Raw genomic sequence first — 16,056 nt, forward strand, 5'->3', positions numbered from 1 at the left:
CTCTGTGTGGAAACCATTTTGTAATTTTCTGTTTCTCTTGGGATACTGTGTGAAACACAGAATGGCAGAGCAGATGGCGTGTCTTCTCTTTCCAGAGAGACAAGCAATATCACTGTGTTCAAAGGAGAAGTCTAAAGGGGGTTTCACAGGGATATGGGAAAGCCCAGTCCAACATCTGGATCAATACAAAAATCAGTGTCAGTTTAACAAGTTTAATGTATAATGCTTTCCCAAGCAAATGGTGGTGGTTTTGATGCTTTTGTTTTTACTACATTTCTTATGGCTTATTTTAAATTGGGGGAAAAAAAAATCTGTCTTCAGATTAAGAGTCTCTGGTATACCTGTGCCAGTGGGAGGAGGGGAGAGAATCAGTGGGTGAAATGTCTCAGGCTTAGTCATAGTAGGAGCAAGGAGTGATGGCCTGAATTATGCAGCAAAAGTTCTCAGAATAGTGAATGAGTCACTATTGCCCTTGAACTTTCTGGATCTGAAACTATATTTATCATTTTGCATTGTTCCCAAGCTGTGTAGCTGCAGTCCCACACACAGAGCAACTTGCATTTTCTGCCCTCACCAGCTAAAAACACAGACAGGGGAATTTCCAGGGAGAGAAGTCGAGGATCGATTTCTTTAAGTGAGTTGTAAGAAAAGCTTTAATGAAGAGTACCTGCAGTAGGAGATGACTAATGTAGTAATGTGAAGGCAATACTAAAGGTTAAATACAGGAATAAGGCAATAGTATACAAAATAATTTATTTTTTTTTTAGAAAAGGAAGTGAGTAAAATTAAAGAGTTCCTGTAGGGTCAAGTATTGTGGGGTACTGTTTTGAGAGGCAAATATTTTTTTGAATGTAGTAGCCTTTTCTTTTCCTTCCTACCACCTTCTCTGAACAGAAACCAGAGCACTGAAAGGAAAGATCCAGATCATTACATTTTTCATTCTTCCACTTCTTCTCCCCCTACAGTATAAGAGATGAATTAGACAAGTTTTTGCACCAGGTTGTGGCCAAACAGCTGGCTTAGAAAAGAGTGCAACTGTCATACTAACAAACCACCTTGGCACTAAAATTCTGAATCTTGTAGTGTCTGCAGAACTGTGTGTTCAATTAGTGACCAAATGCACAGTCTGGAAGAGACAGCACTCAGAGTCTCTGGTCTTAGAACAGCAGACTCTAGAAGAAATGAAAAAGGTGCTTGAGAGACTTCTATCTTTAGAATATTTTACGTAACACAATTTTTAAAATGAGAAATATTATTATTGGGCAGCAGGACAAAAGAGGCAGTATTGGCTTGCCAAAAAGGACTTAGCAAATGGAAATCCAAAATTAGTTCCAGGAAATATAATAAGTAACGTAATAAGTACGTGAGAAATGCAGGTACTTTGCATTTTTGTATGTGAAGTTACTGCAGCACAGGATTACACATCCCACACTGGTATTTCAAGTTTCCTTGATCAGTGGGAAGCAAAACCATTGGTGTGTGGAGGCTCATTTTATAGGCATAGATTATCAGCTATCTTTATATCTTCCTCCAAAAGCCCTCATGGCTGTTGTGACAATTTATTAGCATAGGGAATTCCTGTGGGTATTTGTGCTGCCGGGTAAGTGGAAGCACAAGGCAAGACTACTCTCCATGTCTATTTGTAGTTATCTCAGAGTGCATGAAAAATGGGTAACAGAACCTTCTCTGTTTTATGGGGTCTGTAAGAGGAAGTTACTATGCCTAAACAGCTGAAACTTTCAATCTGGAGGGTGGTGGAAAACAAAATATCAGTATCTTCAGAGTAAAGCATTTCAAATAAAGTGTGCAGCAAGATCGTTTTAACTCAGAATTGCAGCTTTTCTGCCCCTACCCCTGCCAAACATAATAAACATAGCAGATGAAATAAACCTCAATGCATGGGGAAATTGTTCACAAGGAAATTTAGCAGTAATAAACTCCCAGCTCCACAAGTATTTACATTTTTGCTCCGAAAATTAAGATTCCTAAACTGAGAAGACTAGGGACAATAAAAATCTGGTTTGCATGTTGGCATTACTGAGGAAGTAGGATGATAGGAAATCTTGTCTTCTACTGTTACCCATAATGGATAAAATTTGCTAATATAGATTTGTACTCATCCAGGACAAATTTAGCAGTTGGTGATGTGAGCAAAGTTTCACCAAGTAACTGCAAAATCTGTGACTCCCAAAATGCCATATCCTGACAGCTGTGACAGAAGCTTAAGTGTATATATAAAGAGTGACATTTACACCTTGTGCTGAAGCCCTGCAGTTATTTTCTGCTACTTTTCTCTGCTACATTTTTTCTTTTAGGACTTCACAACCATGGGTCAGTTGCTCCCAAACTGGGACCTGTAGGCGAGCAGCAGCAAAATTTCCACACTCTGATTAAATGTTTGATAATGTGAACATGAAGAATGGCCGCACCCAGTTCACCTAGGCAGCCAGGTGGTTGATTTTTGTGGGTTTGTGTTTGGTTTATTTATTTTTCTCAAAACCCAAAAAATCTGAGACATTTGACCAAGCCTTACAGCCTCCAGAGTAAGTTTTGGCAATGAGCTATGCAGTTACCCTTTTATTGAAAGTACGTGGAAACCCCTTAGGAGCTCTGCTCCTTGCCGGAAGCGTTTGACCCCAAAAATGTGGGAACAACCATTTCTTCTGAGTGCATTTCCAAGGGGCTCCTGTTCCCTGAGCCTTTTCCTAAGGTGTCTGGTGGATGATGGATGCTGTCTCTGTGCATTCTTCTCTCTCCTCTGGGCTGAGCACTGCAGTTGTGTCAGCAGAGCTTTAGGTTGGATTTTAGAATGTGTTTCACCCCGAGGATGGTCGGGCATCCCCGGGGAAGTGGTCACAGCCGGGCAAGAGTTCGAGAAGGGTTCGGACAAAGCTCTCAGGCACAGGGTGAGGGTCTTGGGGTGTGCTGTGCAGGGCCAGGAGCTGGATTCCATGATCCTCGTGGGTCCCTTCCAACTCGGCGTATTCTGTGCTCCTGCCGGCACGGCGGAGGCGGTGCGCTTCGTAATCAAAAACATACAGTTTTAAAAAATGGCCATATCCATGGCAACCTGAACCCGACACCGCCGCAGCCCAGCCCGCTCCCAACGCCTTTACACGTCGCAGAGCGAGGGAGGGAAGGAGGAAGGGAGGGAAGGAAGGAGGGAGCAGAGGAATGAGGGAGGGAGGCGGCGCCCCGGGGCCGCCCTCAGCGCTCCGGGTCCGCCCGCTTGGGGCGCTGCTGCTCCCGCCCCGCCGGCCGCGCGCGACACCAGCGGCCCCGCGGGAGACTCGGCCCGCGCCGGGGGCGTGGCAACAGCCTTGAGTGACGTCCTTACTGACCAATGGTCGCGCCGCAAGCCTGACAGTTAACTGGGTTCGGCCAATGGCGCGCAGCAGAGGGCGGGCGCGGCGCGGTGCGAGAGGCGCGGCCGGGCGGCGCGGCGGGCAGTCGGCGCGGTGGCGCAGGATGATGCGGCTGTGGCGCTCGGCGCTGCTGCGGGAGCTGCTGCTGCTCGGCCCGCCGGGGGCGGCCGGCGGCGGGGCCCCGGCCCCGGCACCCGCCGCCGGGACCAGGCGCCTCCAGCCGCCGCTCGCCGCTCTCGGCGCTAGCCCGCCTGCCGCCCGCCTCGGCCCGGCGGCGCTGCCGGCAGCGCGAGGTCTGTGCACCCGCTCCGAGGGAGCCTTGGAGGAGCCGGGGAAGGGGGCGCAGGCGCCGTCGCCGACTCCCGGCGAGCCCCCCGCCGACAGCGGCCACAACAATAACCACGGCGGCGGCAGCAAGGAGATGGCCGTAGGCGGCGGCGGGGAGAAGTGAGTGTGGAGGGGGCGGCGGGCGCGGGGGATGATGCGGAGGCGCCATGTGAGCGCCGCCTCCCCCTCGCACGCGTGGTGCCTGCGGAAGGGGCCGGGCCGCGCCGGGCGGGCGCTTCCCCGGCAGGTGCGGGGACCCCGGGGCTGCCGGGTCCATCCCGGCCGTTCTCCGGGCGGTGCGGGCCCCGCTGCCGGCGGCTCGGAGCGGGAGGGAGGCAGGCAGGCGCACACGCGTGGCGGGGGCGTGCGCGCCGCTCGGGGCTCCGCTCACCGCGGCGTGCGGCCCGGGCAGTGCCCCGGTACCCCCGGCCATCCCTCCCGCCTGTGTGCGGGGGTGCCGTCCCTGGGGAGGCCCGGCACAGGTGGTAGGGTGGCTTCGGTAGCGCTTCCACTTGGCTAAAAATATTTTTCAAGAGGAGCTAAAGCTGTGTCATCTCGCATTAATTATTAGAGGCAGTGTGCACGGTGCGTAGTGCTGCCTCGGAGGTTTTGCAGCAATGTCTTCTTCTCCGTGGGTGCGTCCCTGTGTAACCTGCCCTAGGGTGACCCGGCCTTGGCAGGGGCACTGGGAACTGCGTGATCTGCAGAGGGCCCTTCCAGCCTTAACTATTCTGTGATCTAGTGCAGCCAGGCACAGATCCGTCTGTGGTGAGTACAGATGTTTATAGGTGCTGCAGGATGTGTGCCTGTGCCAAGGTCCTTGCTTGTCCCTTAGAGACAAAGGTATGTGCAGGTAGTACAATGGTAGGGCTGTATATTTCTATGAAGTTAATATTCCTTTAGTCAGAAACGGAAATACTCCTTAAAAAGAAAAACCACCCAAAACCCGTGGGAGACAGGTGTATCAGCTCCAGTTTTTACACCTGGCAATGGATACCAGAGGTTGAGTATAATAATGAGGATAATGGTTTGATAGAGCGTTCTTTTCTGTTAGTCTTCAGCATTATGCAAGTCTTGAGTATTCGTTTCCTAGCATCCCCTGTCTTGATAGTCTGTACATTGGCTGGTTGAACCTGGGTACATTTAGAATCTCAGAAAACCTTTTACAAGAAGTTTGACCGCTTAACTGCCAGCCCCATGAAGACTTCTCCTTTGTTGTATATGTTTGAAATGTACCCCATGGCATTTCTGTAGGCACCCTATGCTCTGATTATGGGGTGGCATAATTAAAATCAAACCCAAGCTGCTTTCCCAGGCTTTGCTATGCTTATTACCTGGATGAAAAGAGCAAATGACAGAAGAAACAGGGCTGAGAAAGGAATACCTTGTTTTGACACTGAGCAAAGTCTCTGTTAGTCTAATGCTAAGAGGAAGTCTGGGGAAGATTCCACAAAGCCAGTCAGGAAGCCTTCAGCCCTTAGCTTGTTAATAGTTCTGCTTTTGAGCTGTGGTTTGTGGGGTTTTTTTTAGCATGAACTTCAATATGACAGGTGGGGAGAGAGGCTGTGACCTTGTTCTTTCCTGCTTTTTCCCTCCAGATGCATCAGCTACTCAGCCTGGTTCAGTGGGGTACAGCCTGCTTAAAAGGCATCACCAGTTACTTCTGCTGTCAGATGCCTTAAAAAATGCATGCCTGTCAGGTTATGTAACCCTGCAATATAATACACAATCATAACGGGTAGTATTTCTAAATTTATGCCCTTGTTCAACAAATATGAGGTCTTCTCTTTGAATTAGCTCTCTAGATAATGTTTTGGAACAAAAAAAATATCCTTCTGTAGTTGAATAGGTGTGGTTTATAAAGCCTGCACTTCTGTTTTCAAGCAGAAATACAGACATGAAAAACTTTGGAAAAAACCAGCGTGCCAGCTGTGATGGGTTTTTGAGGATATTGCAGAGGTGATTTATTGAGGAGGTAACATTTTAAACCAAGCTGTTATTAGCTTCCTACAGCTAGCATCAATTAGGGAAATTCTTTCATTTCTAACATGTGTGGTAAAGCTATGTAGTCACAAACCAGTTAAACAATTTAAATAATTTTTGGCTTTTGACAGAAGGATGTATTTGAAAGTCAGATGTTTGTTCTTTAAATCTTACTGCAAAATGAACAGGGAGAAATTCTATAAAACATCTAGCATGTAGTTACAAACACAGAAAAAGCTAGAAACTTTCTTTTCATTTCAGGTTGTGCAGGAGTTCCTGGTGGCACGTCAGTCAGGCTACTAGATACTTTCATTTTTACTTTTCTTGAAGCAGAACTGTGAAAGTCTTCCTTCAAGCATTTGTCAATGGTACATTCCATGTGGAAGTCATTGCTATATCAAGACAGAGTGCAGGCTCGAGAAGAGAAGTGAGGTTCTTCACAAGACAGGTGTCTGAACTGCACTGACACCTGGGCTAAGTCACTGCAGTCTGTGTCCTGCTGATTCCAGTGCTTTGCCATCCTTAGTGTCTGAACATTTGAGAGGTGTTTGACAAGTGGATTGTGGACCTAACTGGCAGTAGCCTTTTTCTTTTTTAGTTAGTGTGGGGGGACTTTTTTTTCCTATTTGATTACAAGGTCATGGTTCTGGGATACTGAAATAACCCATGATGTCAAAAGACAGCAGTAAGGTTTTCCTGTTTATTTGCTTTCCTAACACTCCTTGTGTACAGAGTAGGAGTTGCAAGTAAAAGCCTAAAATGTTCTCTGCAAAGATTACACAGAAATTTAGAACAGTTCAATTCCTCATAGTGAGGATAAATTATGAGGTCTGTGGCTGATGAAATAACTAGTAAGTATCCCATTGCATAACCAGATCCTCTGGTGCATTTTTTTCCATAACATCTTCCACCACCTCCTTATCCCTGCTCTACAGCCTTCACACTGTGTATCCAACTGAAACAGTGTATTTTGGACAGGAAAAATAATTGAGCTTAAACCGAGAGTGGTCACAGACCGGTAAATTTAATTAATAAGAATTGTGGATTAAAACACAATAGTATCTATGCTCATGCCTGAGTTATTAAACACAGTAGCCTAAGACACTCCTCAGTTACAGATGTGTATAATATTTAATACCCTTTGCTTCTGCTTTCAATGTAACTGTTCTTCATTTGTTTTTACTTTCAGTATAAGAGTTCCTTTTGTACTAGACAGTAAAGAGATGAAATAGTTTATCTTAGTAGAAGCTATTTCTAAATTAAAAAGGCCTTGATTAAGGTGAGAGGGAAAGCAAAGTGTGAGTGATCCTAACTTTTGAAAGCTAAATTGGTCACTTTTTTAGCTAAATTGCAATAGTGCTAGACAGTGGTATATAGAATATCACAAAACAGTTAAACGAAGTGGTTTTGTTTTGTTTTGTTTTTAATGACAAGGGAATGGTAGTGCTCTTTTTAAGGGCAGGGATAAATTCTGGGGATACTTTTAAAAATTAATTTGCTTTTACAGACCAGATAAGAGAAGAATAACAAGTAACCAGGCAGTGTTTCATTTTGCTGATACTTCTGATGGAGTGTGGATACAATATTCAGCCATGTGAGAAACAGAAGTGCACTTTTATTAGACCTTTCATGACTTCTGTAGAGGCCAAGGTTTTGAAGCTAGAGTTTTTTTTTTTTTTACCAGAAACACTCTAGCTATTAAACATGTCTATCTTTGATCTAAGTTTATAAATATGTAGTTTGCTCTTGAACAATGGCAGCTCTTGGGTAAATAGCTGCCCGCCTCTGTTACAGGACCAATGTCTCACTGTAGGAGTGGACAGAGAGCAGTTACTGAGTCACTTGACAAGTGTTGGGAGATACAACCAAGATATACAGCATCTGTAGTATGGTGACAACTTCTTCACAGTGCCTGTCTTAGGTAGAGTGGCTGCTGACTGTGACTTGGAGCTTTCATAGAATCCCAGAATAGTTTGGGTTGGTAGAGACCATTTAAAGGTCACTTAGTCCAAACCCCTCTGCAATGAGCAGGGACATCTTCAGCAGCCAGATCAGGCTGCTGAGAGGCTCATGCAATCTGACCTTGAATGTTTCTGGGATGGGGACCTGTTTCCAGGTCTGGACAGCCTGTTCCAGCATTTCACCACTCTCACCATAAAATTTCTTCATTATATATCTAATATAAAGCTGCCCTCTTTTAGTGGAAAACCATTATGCCTCATCCTGTTCTGACAGACCCCGCTAAAAAGCCTGTCCCCATCTCTCTTATAGACTCACTCTAGGTACTGAAAGGCTGCACTGAGGTCTCCCAGGACCCTCCTCTTCTCCAGGCTGAGCAACCCTGATTCCTTGAGCCTTACTTCCTAGGGGGACGTGCTCATCCCTCTGGCCATCTTGGTGGCTTCCTCTGGACCTGCTCCAGTGGGCTGATGTCATTACTGTGCTTAGGGCCCCAGAGGTGACTGTAGTACTCTGTGTGGGGTCTTAGCAGGGTGGAGTAAAGGGGAAAATCCTCTCCTTGACCTGCTGTCCACATTGCTCTGCATGCAGCCCTGGACATGTTTGGCTCCAGTGCCTGTGCCTGGGTTGTGTCCAGCTTCTCCACCAGCACCCACAGATCCTTCTCAGCAGGGCTGCTCTTGGTCTGTTCTTCCCCTGGGATGTGTTGATTGCAGGAGTTACCGTGGCCCAGGTGTAGGACCCTGCACTTTACCCTGCTGAGCTTCATGAGGTTTGCACCTGGACAAGCTTCTTGAGTGCATCCAGGTCCCTCTGGATATTGGCCCATCCCTCAGGCTTGTCACCTGCACCTCTCAGCTTGGTGTCTTTGGTAAACTTGCTGAGGCTTCATTTGATCCCACTGTCGGTGTCACTGATGAAGATCTTCAATGGCCCCTGAGGGACAATTGTTTGTGACAGTAATTGTAACCTCATTTTTATGACTGGTGTCATATTTGTTACTAATGCCAGAAACTATTACTAGCAATATCATATCTGTATATCATTTGTTGTTCTGTAAATCCTCTTCTGCATTTTGGCAGTTCTATCCTGAAGTACAGAGTAAGAATCTTCCACATTATTTGAAATTTAATATTGTTTTTATCCTAGAAATTCAGCGTTTGTTAGAATGAAGTCCCCTCTCAGAATCTGGTGTAGATATTGGACTGATGCAAAAGGAAGATCTGAAAGAAGGACTGCAGAGTCCTTGTGGTTGGAATTCCTATGTTGGCTTTTCTTTGTATTTAAAAAACCAGTCCACCTGTATTGTAGTCCACAGATTAGTATACTACCAAAGAATTCTAGTTGTTCAATAGTCTAGTGCTTTTTTTTTTTTCAAGAAGGTAAAGAAAAACCAAAAGTCATTATTCATGAAATCAGGTAAACTGGAATTTCCACTTAATTTGACTGTGAAAATTGCAAGTTCCCTGACCTGAAAAACAGCTTTTTGCCATGTGTGGAACAGAATTATCTTGCTAAGTGTGTTCACAGTGCCAAAACACATCTTTTAGGTTAAGCAAACATCAGTTACTGACATCACTGATCTGATAAAGTGCAGAGCAAGCCTTTTCACCCCTATTTAGCTGATAAACTTTACCAAAAGATGGACTATTTGACAAGGAGCAATTTTCTGTAAATATATTGAATGTCATCCTCTTTGCTTTGGTCGTCTGTGCAGCTCCATTGTTTAATTAGGCTGAGTGACCCAATATTGAACAACAGCAGATGTGAAAGATATGAAAACCATGTTGAGAGGTTTTCTGCTGTGGAAGGTGCACGTCTCTAAAATAGATTAAAATCTTGTGAAGAGGCAGGTAAAATCTTGGTTAAATGGCTGAAGTACTTTTCTGCATCTTTCCAGATAGAAATTCCATACTTGGAACAGCTGTAAAATTGAGTAATTGCTCAGAAATGTGTAATTAAATAGGTTATCAGTTAACATTTCTCAGTGTGTTTGCTGGCTGGTTTTGCCAGGGTGAAATAGGAAAGTTTCCTCTGCCAGACTTAAGCAGTCCAGAAATGACTTGTGTAGCAGAGACACTGCTAAAAACATGAAATCTCAGCATTTTGGGGAGCTCAGTTGAATGCTTTGTATAAATGATGTATATGTAGGGGTGTAGATGATGTAGCTTAGCGTAACTTTTAGAATTAGTTCCCTACAGAATTAGGATGCAGACGTCCTAAAGCTTTCGTTGCTGTGTTGGTAGTTCTGGTTCTGTTGGCTTGACTGGACATACAATCCCCAAAGGACTGAAAATGAAACATGCTGCCTGGAAGACCTGAATTTTCTTTAGCAAAAGGGCTGCTCAGTAATTTGCTTAAGGTAGTTGTAAGCGTTTGTCCTGGTTGAATTGCCAGCCTGTCTGTGCATTAGTCAGCCAGCATAATTTAAATTAAAAAAAAAAATTCTAGACTGTAAGACAAGGAAAGTTCTGTTGGCTTACAAAGCTGTCTTCTGTTCTTAGTATGTAATACAGGGTTTTAAATTGGAAAATGAGAGGTGATATTTTTTACTACTGGTTTTCACAGCTAGTTACAAGGAAAGGAGGGAGGCAAGGGCAATCTAGAGGTTGTCTTAAATTTATAAGGGTGTTTGGGTACAATCAGATTTTTATTAAAAATAATCATAAATCTGACTTGTGTAAGTATTGGGAGAGGAAAGGATTAAACGTCAGCCAGTAAGATTGCCTTGGCCTACCTAGGGTCTGTGCTGAGCTGGAGCATTTTGTTTTTGCAGTTGTAACCCTGTGTTCTGTTATTCAGAGAATTACTAATCTCTTCAAAACTTCAGTGACTAGAATTTGGACCCACTTTTTGTAAACACATGCATAAATGTATAAAAATACATAAATTACCACTGAGCATTCTAGTTTCAGGCAATGGTTTCTCTATTGCTGTATAGTAACAAAGTATTGCCAGTATTAATAGATTATAAGATAGACCTTTAAAACTGCTGGTTAAAATAATGTAATACTGCATACTCTACATTTAGTTACTATCTACATATTTATTTCTTTTGGTTTGATGTGTTTTTGTTTGTCCAACATTGGAACATTGGCTTTTTTGTCTGGAAACAAACCTGGGCACTTCAGGTGACCAAAGAATCAGAATCCCTTTGCTGTCACTGCCCCTCAGTCTGGAAGTGCAGTGGGCACTGCTTACTGGGCAAGTGTAAAGACTTGGGCTCCTGCCTGCTGCAGGGTGCTCTGCAATATCAAGAAATATTTTTATATTTTTTACAGGTTAAATCTGTAAACTTCAAAGGGAAGGGAAAGCTGTCAGTACTACAGCTTTCTGTCTTAGAAGGAATCTGAGTGCTTTGTGTGGTAGGTTTCCTTCAGATTTCACATGAAATGGAGATGCAGGTAATGAAAACCTGCAGACTAGGGAAGCACATCAGAGTGAAATAGGTAACACCTGGGATCCTGAGAGAGGGGTGTGTTTACACTGATAAGCACAGTGACCATTAAAGGTGCATCTACACTGGGTTTACTTAGCTAAGTAGGTGTGATGAGAGTCACTCCTTCTGCTTCAGGTGCTCCATTATGCTGCAGATGGCTTTGCTTGCCTCATGGTAACTGATGGGGCTTACATAAGCTTCTAGAAGGATAAGGACTTTAGGACTCCTCTGCGGAGTCCTGAAAATGGGATTGTTTTGAAGAAAACATTACACATTTATCCTCTCCTTCTCTTGCCTGTAGAACGGTTGGGTCGGTATGCTCTACAACTTCATTATGACGCATATACGTCCTGGAATCTTATAAATAATTTATCCTCTGCAAGTGACATACCTATCCTTGGTAACATCAGAAAGAGGGATATGTGATTAATCTGCTCCCAAGAAAACCTAAATATAATCTTAGTGGTAAATGTGTGACAGTAAAAATATGATTGAGTTGCAGTTAAGAATGTCTGCTGCTGTAAAATCTATGTATGCTGCTTGTAATATTACCATTTTTTTCCTACTTGAAGTCTAAGCTTTGTGTTCACTGATGAAAACGTTCTTTGAAATTAGTGGTAGCAGTGAAAATGTATTTGCCTGAGGATAATGCAAAAATGTGTATAAATAAAAAAATAGGCACTAAAATAATAGATTTTTTTTTCTGTTTTCCAGTAAAATAAAACAAGGTCTCCTTCCCAGCTTAGAAGATCTGCTTTTCTATACTATTGCAGAAGGACAAGAAAAAATACCAGTTCATAAATTCATAACTGTAAGTTTACTGTTCCAAAGTGCTGTATGAAAGCTAACTACTGCAAGGTTATTTTAATATTTTAAATGCAAGAATGCAAAGAAAGAACTTCTGTTGTACATGTTTATCTAGAAGGAATGTATTGTTCCCCCCAGTGATGTTTCTGTAGTTAAGTAAGAGAATGAGTATATTCATGTTATTATTCACTTCTTTGATGTGCAAAAGAGTATGCTTGAAAGCAGCTGTGCCTGTGGCATAGCTCAGTAGTATTTGTGCTTGTGTAAAATCTAGTTGGACCACTGGATTTCAAATAACATTAATGTTTTGACATAAAATGCAGCCAAAATGGCCAAAGGAAATTGCTAAAGAATCAGTAAAGTGTCACAATGTCTCTGTTGATGATGCAGTGGCAGATCTCTTACAGTGTTAAATGCTGAGCAGTAGATAACTTGATTGTAATAACACATCTTTTCACTTATTAATTGCTGTTTTATTGTAATAGGCACTCAAATCTACAGGATTACGTACGTCTGATCCTCGATTGAAAGAGTGCATGGATATGCTGAGACTGACTCTTCAGACTACTTCAGATGGTGTTATGCTGGACAAGGACCTTTTTAAAAAGTAAACTTTCTGTCAATTATGTAATTCTGAATGAATGCTGTCTGTGTGTGACTGAGGGTGTCTTAAGGAGAGACACGAGATATATAAAGCGATAAAAGTTGTTCTCAGATTTCATGCAGCAGACAGAGGCTGTGTGACCTCCACAAGAGCTTAAATTGTCAGTGTTGTTTGCATGTGTGTCTGAGCCCATACTGCAGCTCCTGGTCAGGTGCCAAACAAAATTAATTGATGCAGCATGAAGTGTTTAGTATGATTACATAAAACTGCTCTCTCTCCGTATTGTCGGTTTTTAATCAGAAGTTCAGGATGCTGCTTCTGTGTGGCAAGATGTTCAGAAGGATGTATGTAATTCTCAAAGTGAGTGTGAGGAAAACAGTGACGTTAAATTTCAGGATAGGTGGAGGTGAGAGGGGTTAGCATTGCTGACATTGGTCTGTTTTGGAAAAGATCTGTGAGCTGTATTTTAGTGATGCTTTTGTTTGGTTATTTTTAGCAAAGTCTGTAGTCAGCTGAAAGTATAAGCACTGTTCACGTTGTCTTCTGCTCATTTCAAGCACCTTCTTTGCTCCTCTGCTTTACAGCTTTTGTGTGCCAAAAGACTGGAAATGTTGAGGCTCTTAAATTTTGAAATGAAATTTTTGGACTATTTTTCTGTCTGCATTTTTATTCCATTTGCAGGGTAAATCATAATACCTAAAACTTTCTTGCACATACAATTTTCCAAGTACACACATATATATATATATAATACATACATTTTATGTACATATAGGTATATAAAATATATACAGTATATGCTTATGCTATACTATGTCTTATGTAAGCATAAATGTAAATATAATTTTTTTAAAAATAGATTGAGAAAAAGTTAATGTCTGGATGTGAAACAAAAAAGCCAGTCAACTCCTTAAGCAGATGGACCTTTACCTTGCTTTGTTAAGGTCCTGCATGGACTAACTTTACTCCTGTGTTAAGTTCTAGACCAGGTCTTAATTTTTTTAATTGTCAGCCGAGTAAGAACTCTAAATTGTTAGATTCAGAAACCTTCCTGGGTGCATGGATGGATTGGAAAGGAAATGCATTTGCTGTTATCTGTTATATTTGTACTAAAAGGCTTATTTGTCACAGTAAAGTGAATTATGTTTTAGGCAAGGGCTCTTCATTTGAAAAAGAATTTATTTCTAATTAGCAGGATTATCTTATGTTCTGTGTCACATCTCTGGGATTTGATCCTCTGTGTGAGGACAGTAGTCATTATTATAACGATTTGTGGAAAGCTTACATGGTTGCTTCCTGTGTAGGAAGAGTTTTGAATGTGAATCTTGTTTCACATAGCAAGTTTTTCTCTGCAGTAGCAGAAGGTTCCTTTGTCACTTTTTTTTGTGAATTAAAAACCCCTGAACTTCAATTACTTGTTTCTTGTAGGGACACTGCATTTATTGTGAAGAGGCTTGCACAGGGTCCCTGTATTTTCTTCTATGAGTATTTAAGGTGTGAAATATAATAATGTGTCTAGTCAGCTGTACTTACCTCAGGACTTGAAAGCTTCAGTTCCCAAAACACAGAAGTCAGGGGTGTAATTCTCCTCTTGAATTTGAATCCAAAGCTGCCAGATCAAATAAAGTATCAAGATTAAGTGATCTGGAGTGGTGGTAGCATAAGTTTGACTAAATCAATCAAGTCCAGTAGAAATTACCTGTAAAATACACCAGCTCATGCACCTGTATTGTCTGTCATTCTGTATGCCTTTTTAGTGGTTCTAAACATTAGGCTGCAGTTCAACTAAAATTGCATTATTTTGAAGTTTTTTTGGCTTTACAGCACTCTCCACATTAGAAAGAATCTCCATATTACAGGCAAAGCAACTTGGAGTTTTAATTTTTCATCTGCAGAATTTCATTAAATGAAGATTTCTAGACTGCACATTTCAGAGAGAGTGTTGATAAATTAATGAATTAGCTGTTAATGTTGCATTTGTGTAGCATAATGTGGTCCTTGCAGGGTGAGACCAGGCTGCTGATGAAAGCAGTGCAACATGCTGCTTAGCTTGCTATCAGAAATTTTTTTCTTTCCTTTTTTTCCTTTTTGGTACTACTTAATATAATAGTACTCTGTTATAATAGTAGTACTCAACAAATTCATCTGTTGTTAGATGAAACTTGGGCTGCTTTATGTAGGGAAGCAGTAATAAGCAATCTGAGTCAGAACTTGAAAAATAATAGATAAACCTAACAAGGTGGTAAAGGAAACAAAGTGATCCTAACTTTGTGCTAAAGAACGAAGATGCAATTTCCAAAACCCTCAAACTGTTGCTTTCAAAGTTGGTTATACAAGTCACTGACAGTTAATATTGATCATAAGACTTGTAGCCAAATCTTCCTAACCAAAATGTATTGGGAAAATTTATAGTTTGAAATTACATTTTTTAAAGCAGGGCAAGAAATACTTGGATTGGGATTTGGCAAGAGAGCTCTGGGGGTTTTTTCAGGCTGAGATTCTAAAGTTTGTTGAAATGGAAGAATGTAAAGTAGCACTTTTTAGAGTACCTATTCTGATCGCCACTAAACTATGTGAGAGATAAGGGCCAAGTTGTTCACAGTATTTGACTGTGGAAAGGTCTTTATTTATCAGTATAATTATTTACTTAAATTCCTCCCTATGATCTCTTCCTATTGCTCCACTTCTTCAGAGCCTGAGGCCAGCCATCTCCAGAGAGTTACCTGGAACATAATTAGTTAATTACCTAGGTGGGAGGAGATGTCAGCTGCAGAATTTTAGAGGCTGTCTTGGCTCATGTCCTGCCTGCCTGAAAATTGTCAATCCTGTTTACTGTCCTGTTAAAGGGAGACCCAAGAACTCTATTATTTTGTCCGTGCACCTATTGTTCTGCATGCCCATCTAGATAACCTGAACCCTTGTATTTAATTTAGTCTATGAATTCATAGGATTTGTTTGGGTTAAGGAGTACCAGGATAAATACCCAGACAATGACCTTGGGAGAGCCTGGGAAAAATTGGTAACAATAAGTAAATATCCTTCACCAGCACAGCCATTTCTGTAGTGAGTTTTAATTCCTACATTAAAAGGATTGAACTGCTGAAGTGAGCATCATGGGCTTGGTGTAAATTTTAACTATATAAATGCCCTTCTTGTTTCATAAACATAATGTCATCTTAAGAGAACTGTATTTCAGTGCACACTGCCTTCTTGTTTTCCAGACTTTGTATAGAATTGTTCTAAAAGGTTTGGGTGAACTTCAGATATTTGTTTTTTCTTGTAGGAGGGCTTAATGCTGCCCAGATAGTACAGACAATGTAGAAGTGCATCTGAAGTTTGAACCTAGTGCATGTTGTGTTGTTAGTCCTTCTGCACACATAGCTGCCATCAGTGTTATTAATTACTTTTGAAAAGGGGTTTTGCACCTGGACTAGGTGACTGTAATTAGAAGCAAAAGCAAACAGCAGTTTTTGCAAGATACAGAAAAAAATGACAGATTGCAACAAAACCAACTCAACTGCAGTTTTCACATAGGCTAAGAAAGTGGTGTATTACAGATAGCAGTTTGTAAG

General features: G+C 42.1%; 1 protein-coding gene across 2 annotated transcripts in view; it reads left to right on the forward strand.

Moving 5' to 3' along the window:
• The first annotated feature begins 3,384 nt into the window (after window positions 1-3,384).
• Window positions 3,385-16,056, forward strand: part of GLS (glutaminase) — a 59,382-nt gene continuing 46,710 nt past the window's right edge. Inside the window, exons 1-3 of one of the 2 annotated variants that reach the window (XM_059476430.1) lie at window positions 3,385-3,812; window positions 11,788-11,884; window positions 12,366-12,487. In XM_059476430.1, the coding sequence (XP_059332413.1) occupies window positions 3,385-3,812; window positions 11,788-11,884; window positions 12,366-12,487 (647 nt within the window). The remainder of the gene's footprint in view (window positions 3,813-11,787; window positions 11,885-12,365; window positions 12,488-16,056) is intronic. The other variant, XM_059476431.1, reaches the window with a different exon arrangement.

Source organism: Ammospiza nelsoni, chromosome 7, assembly GCF_027579445.1.
Source record: "Ammospiza nelsoni isolate bAmmNel1 chromosome 7, bAmmNel1.pri, whole genome shotgun sequence".
In the NCBI taxonomy this organism is placed as follows: Eukaryota; Metazoa; Chordata; class Aves; order Passeriformes; family Passerellidae; genus Ammospiza; species Ammospiza nelsoni.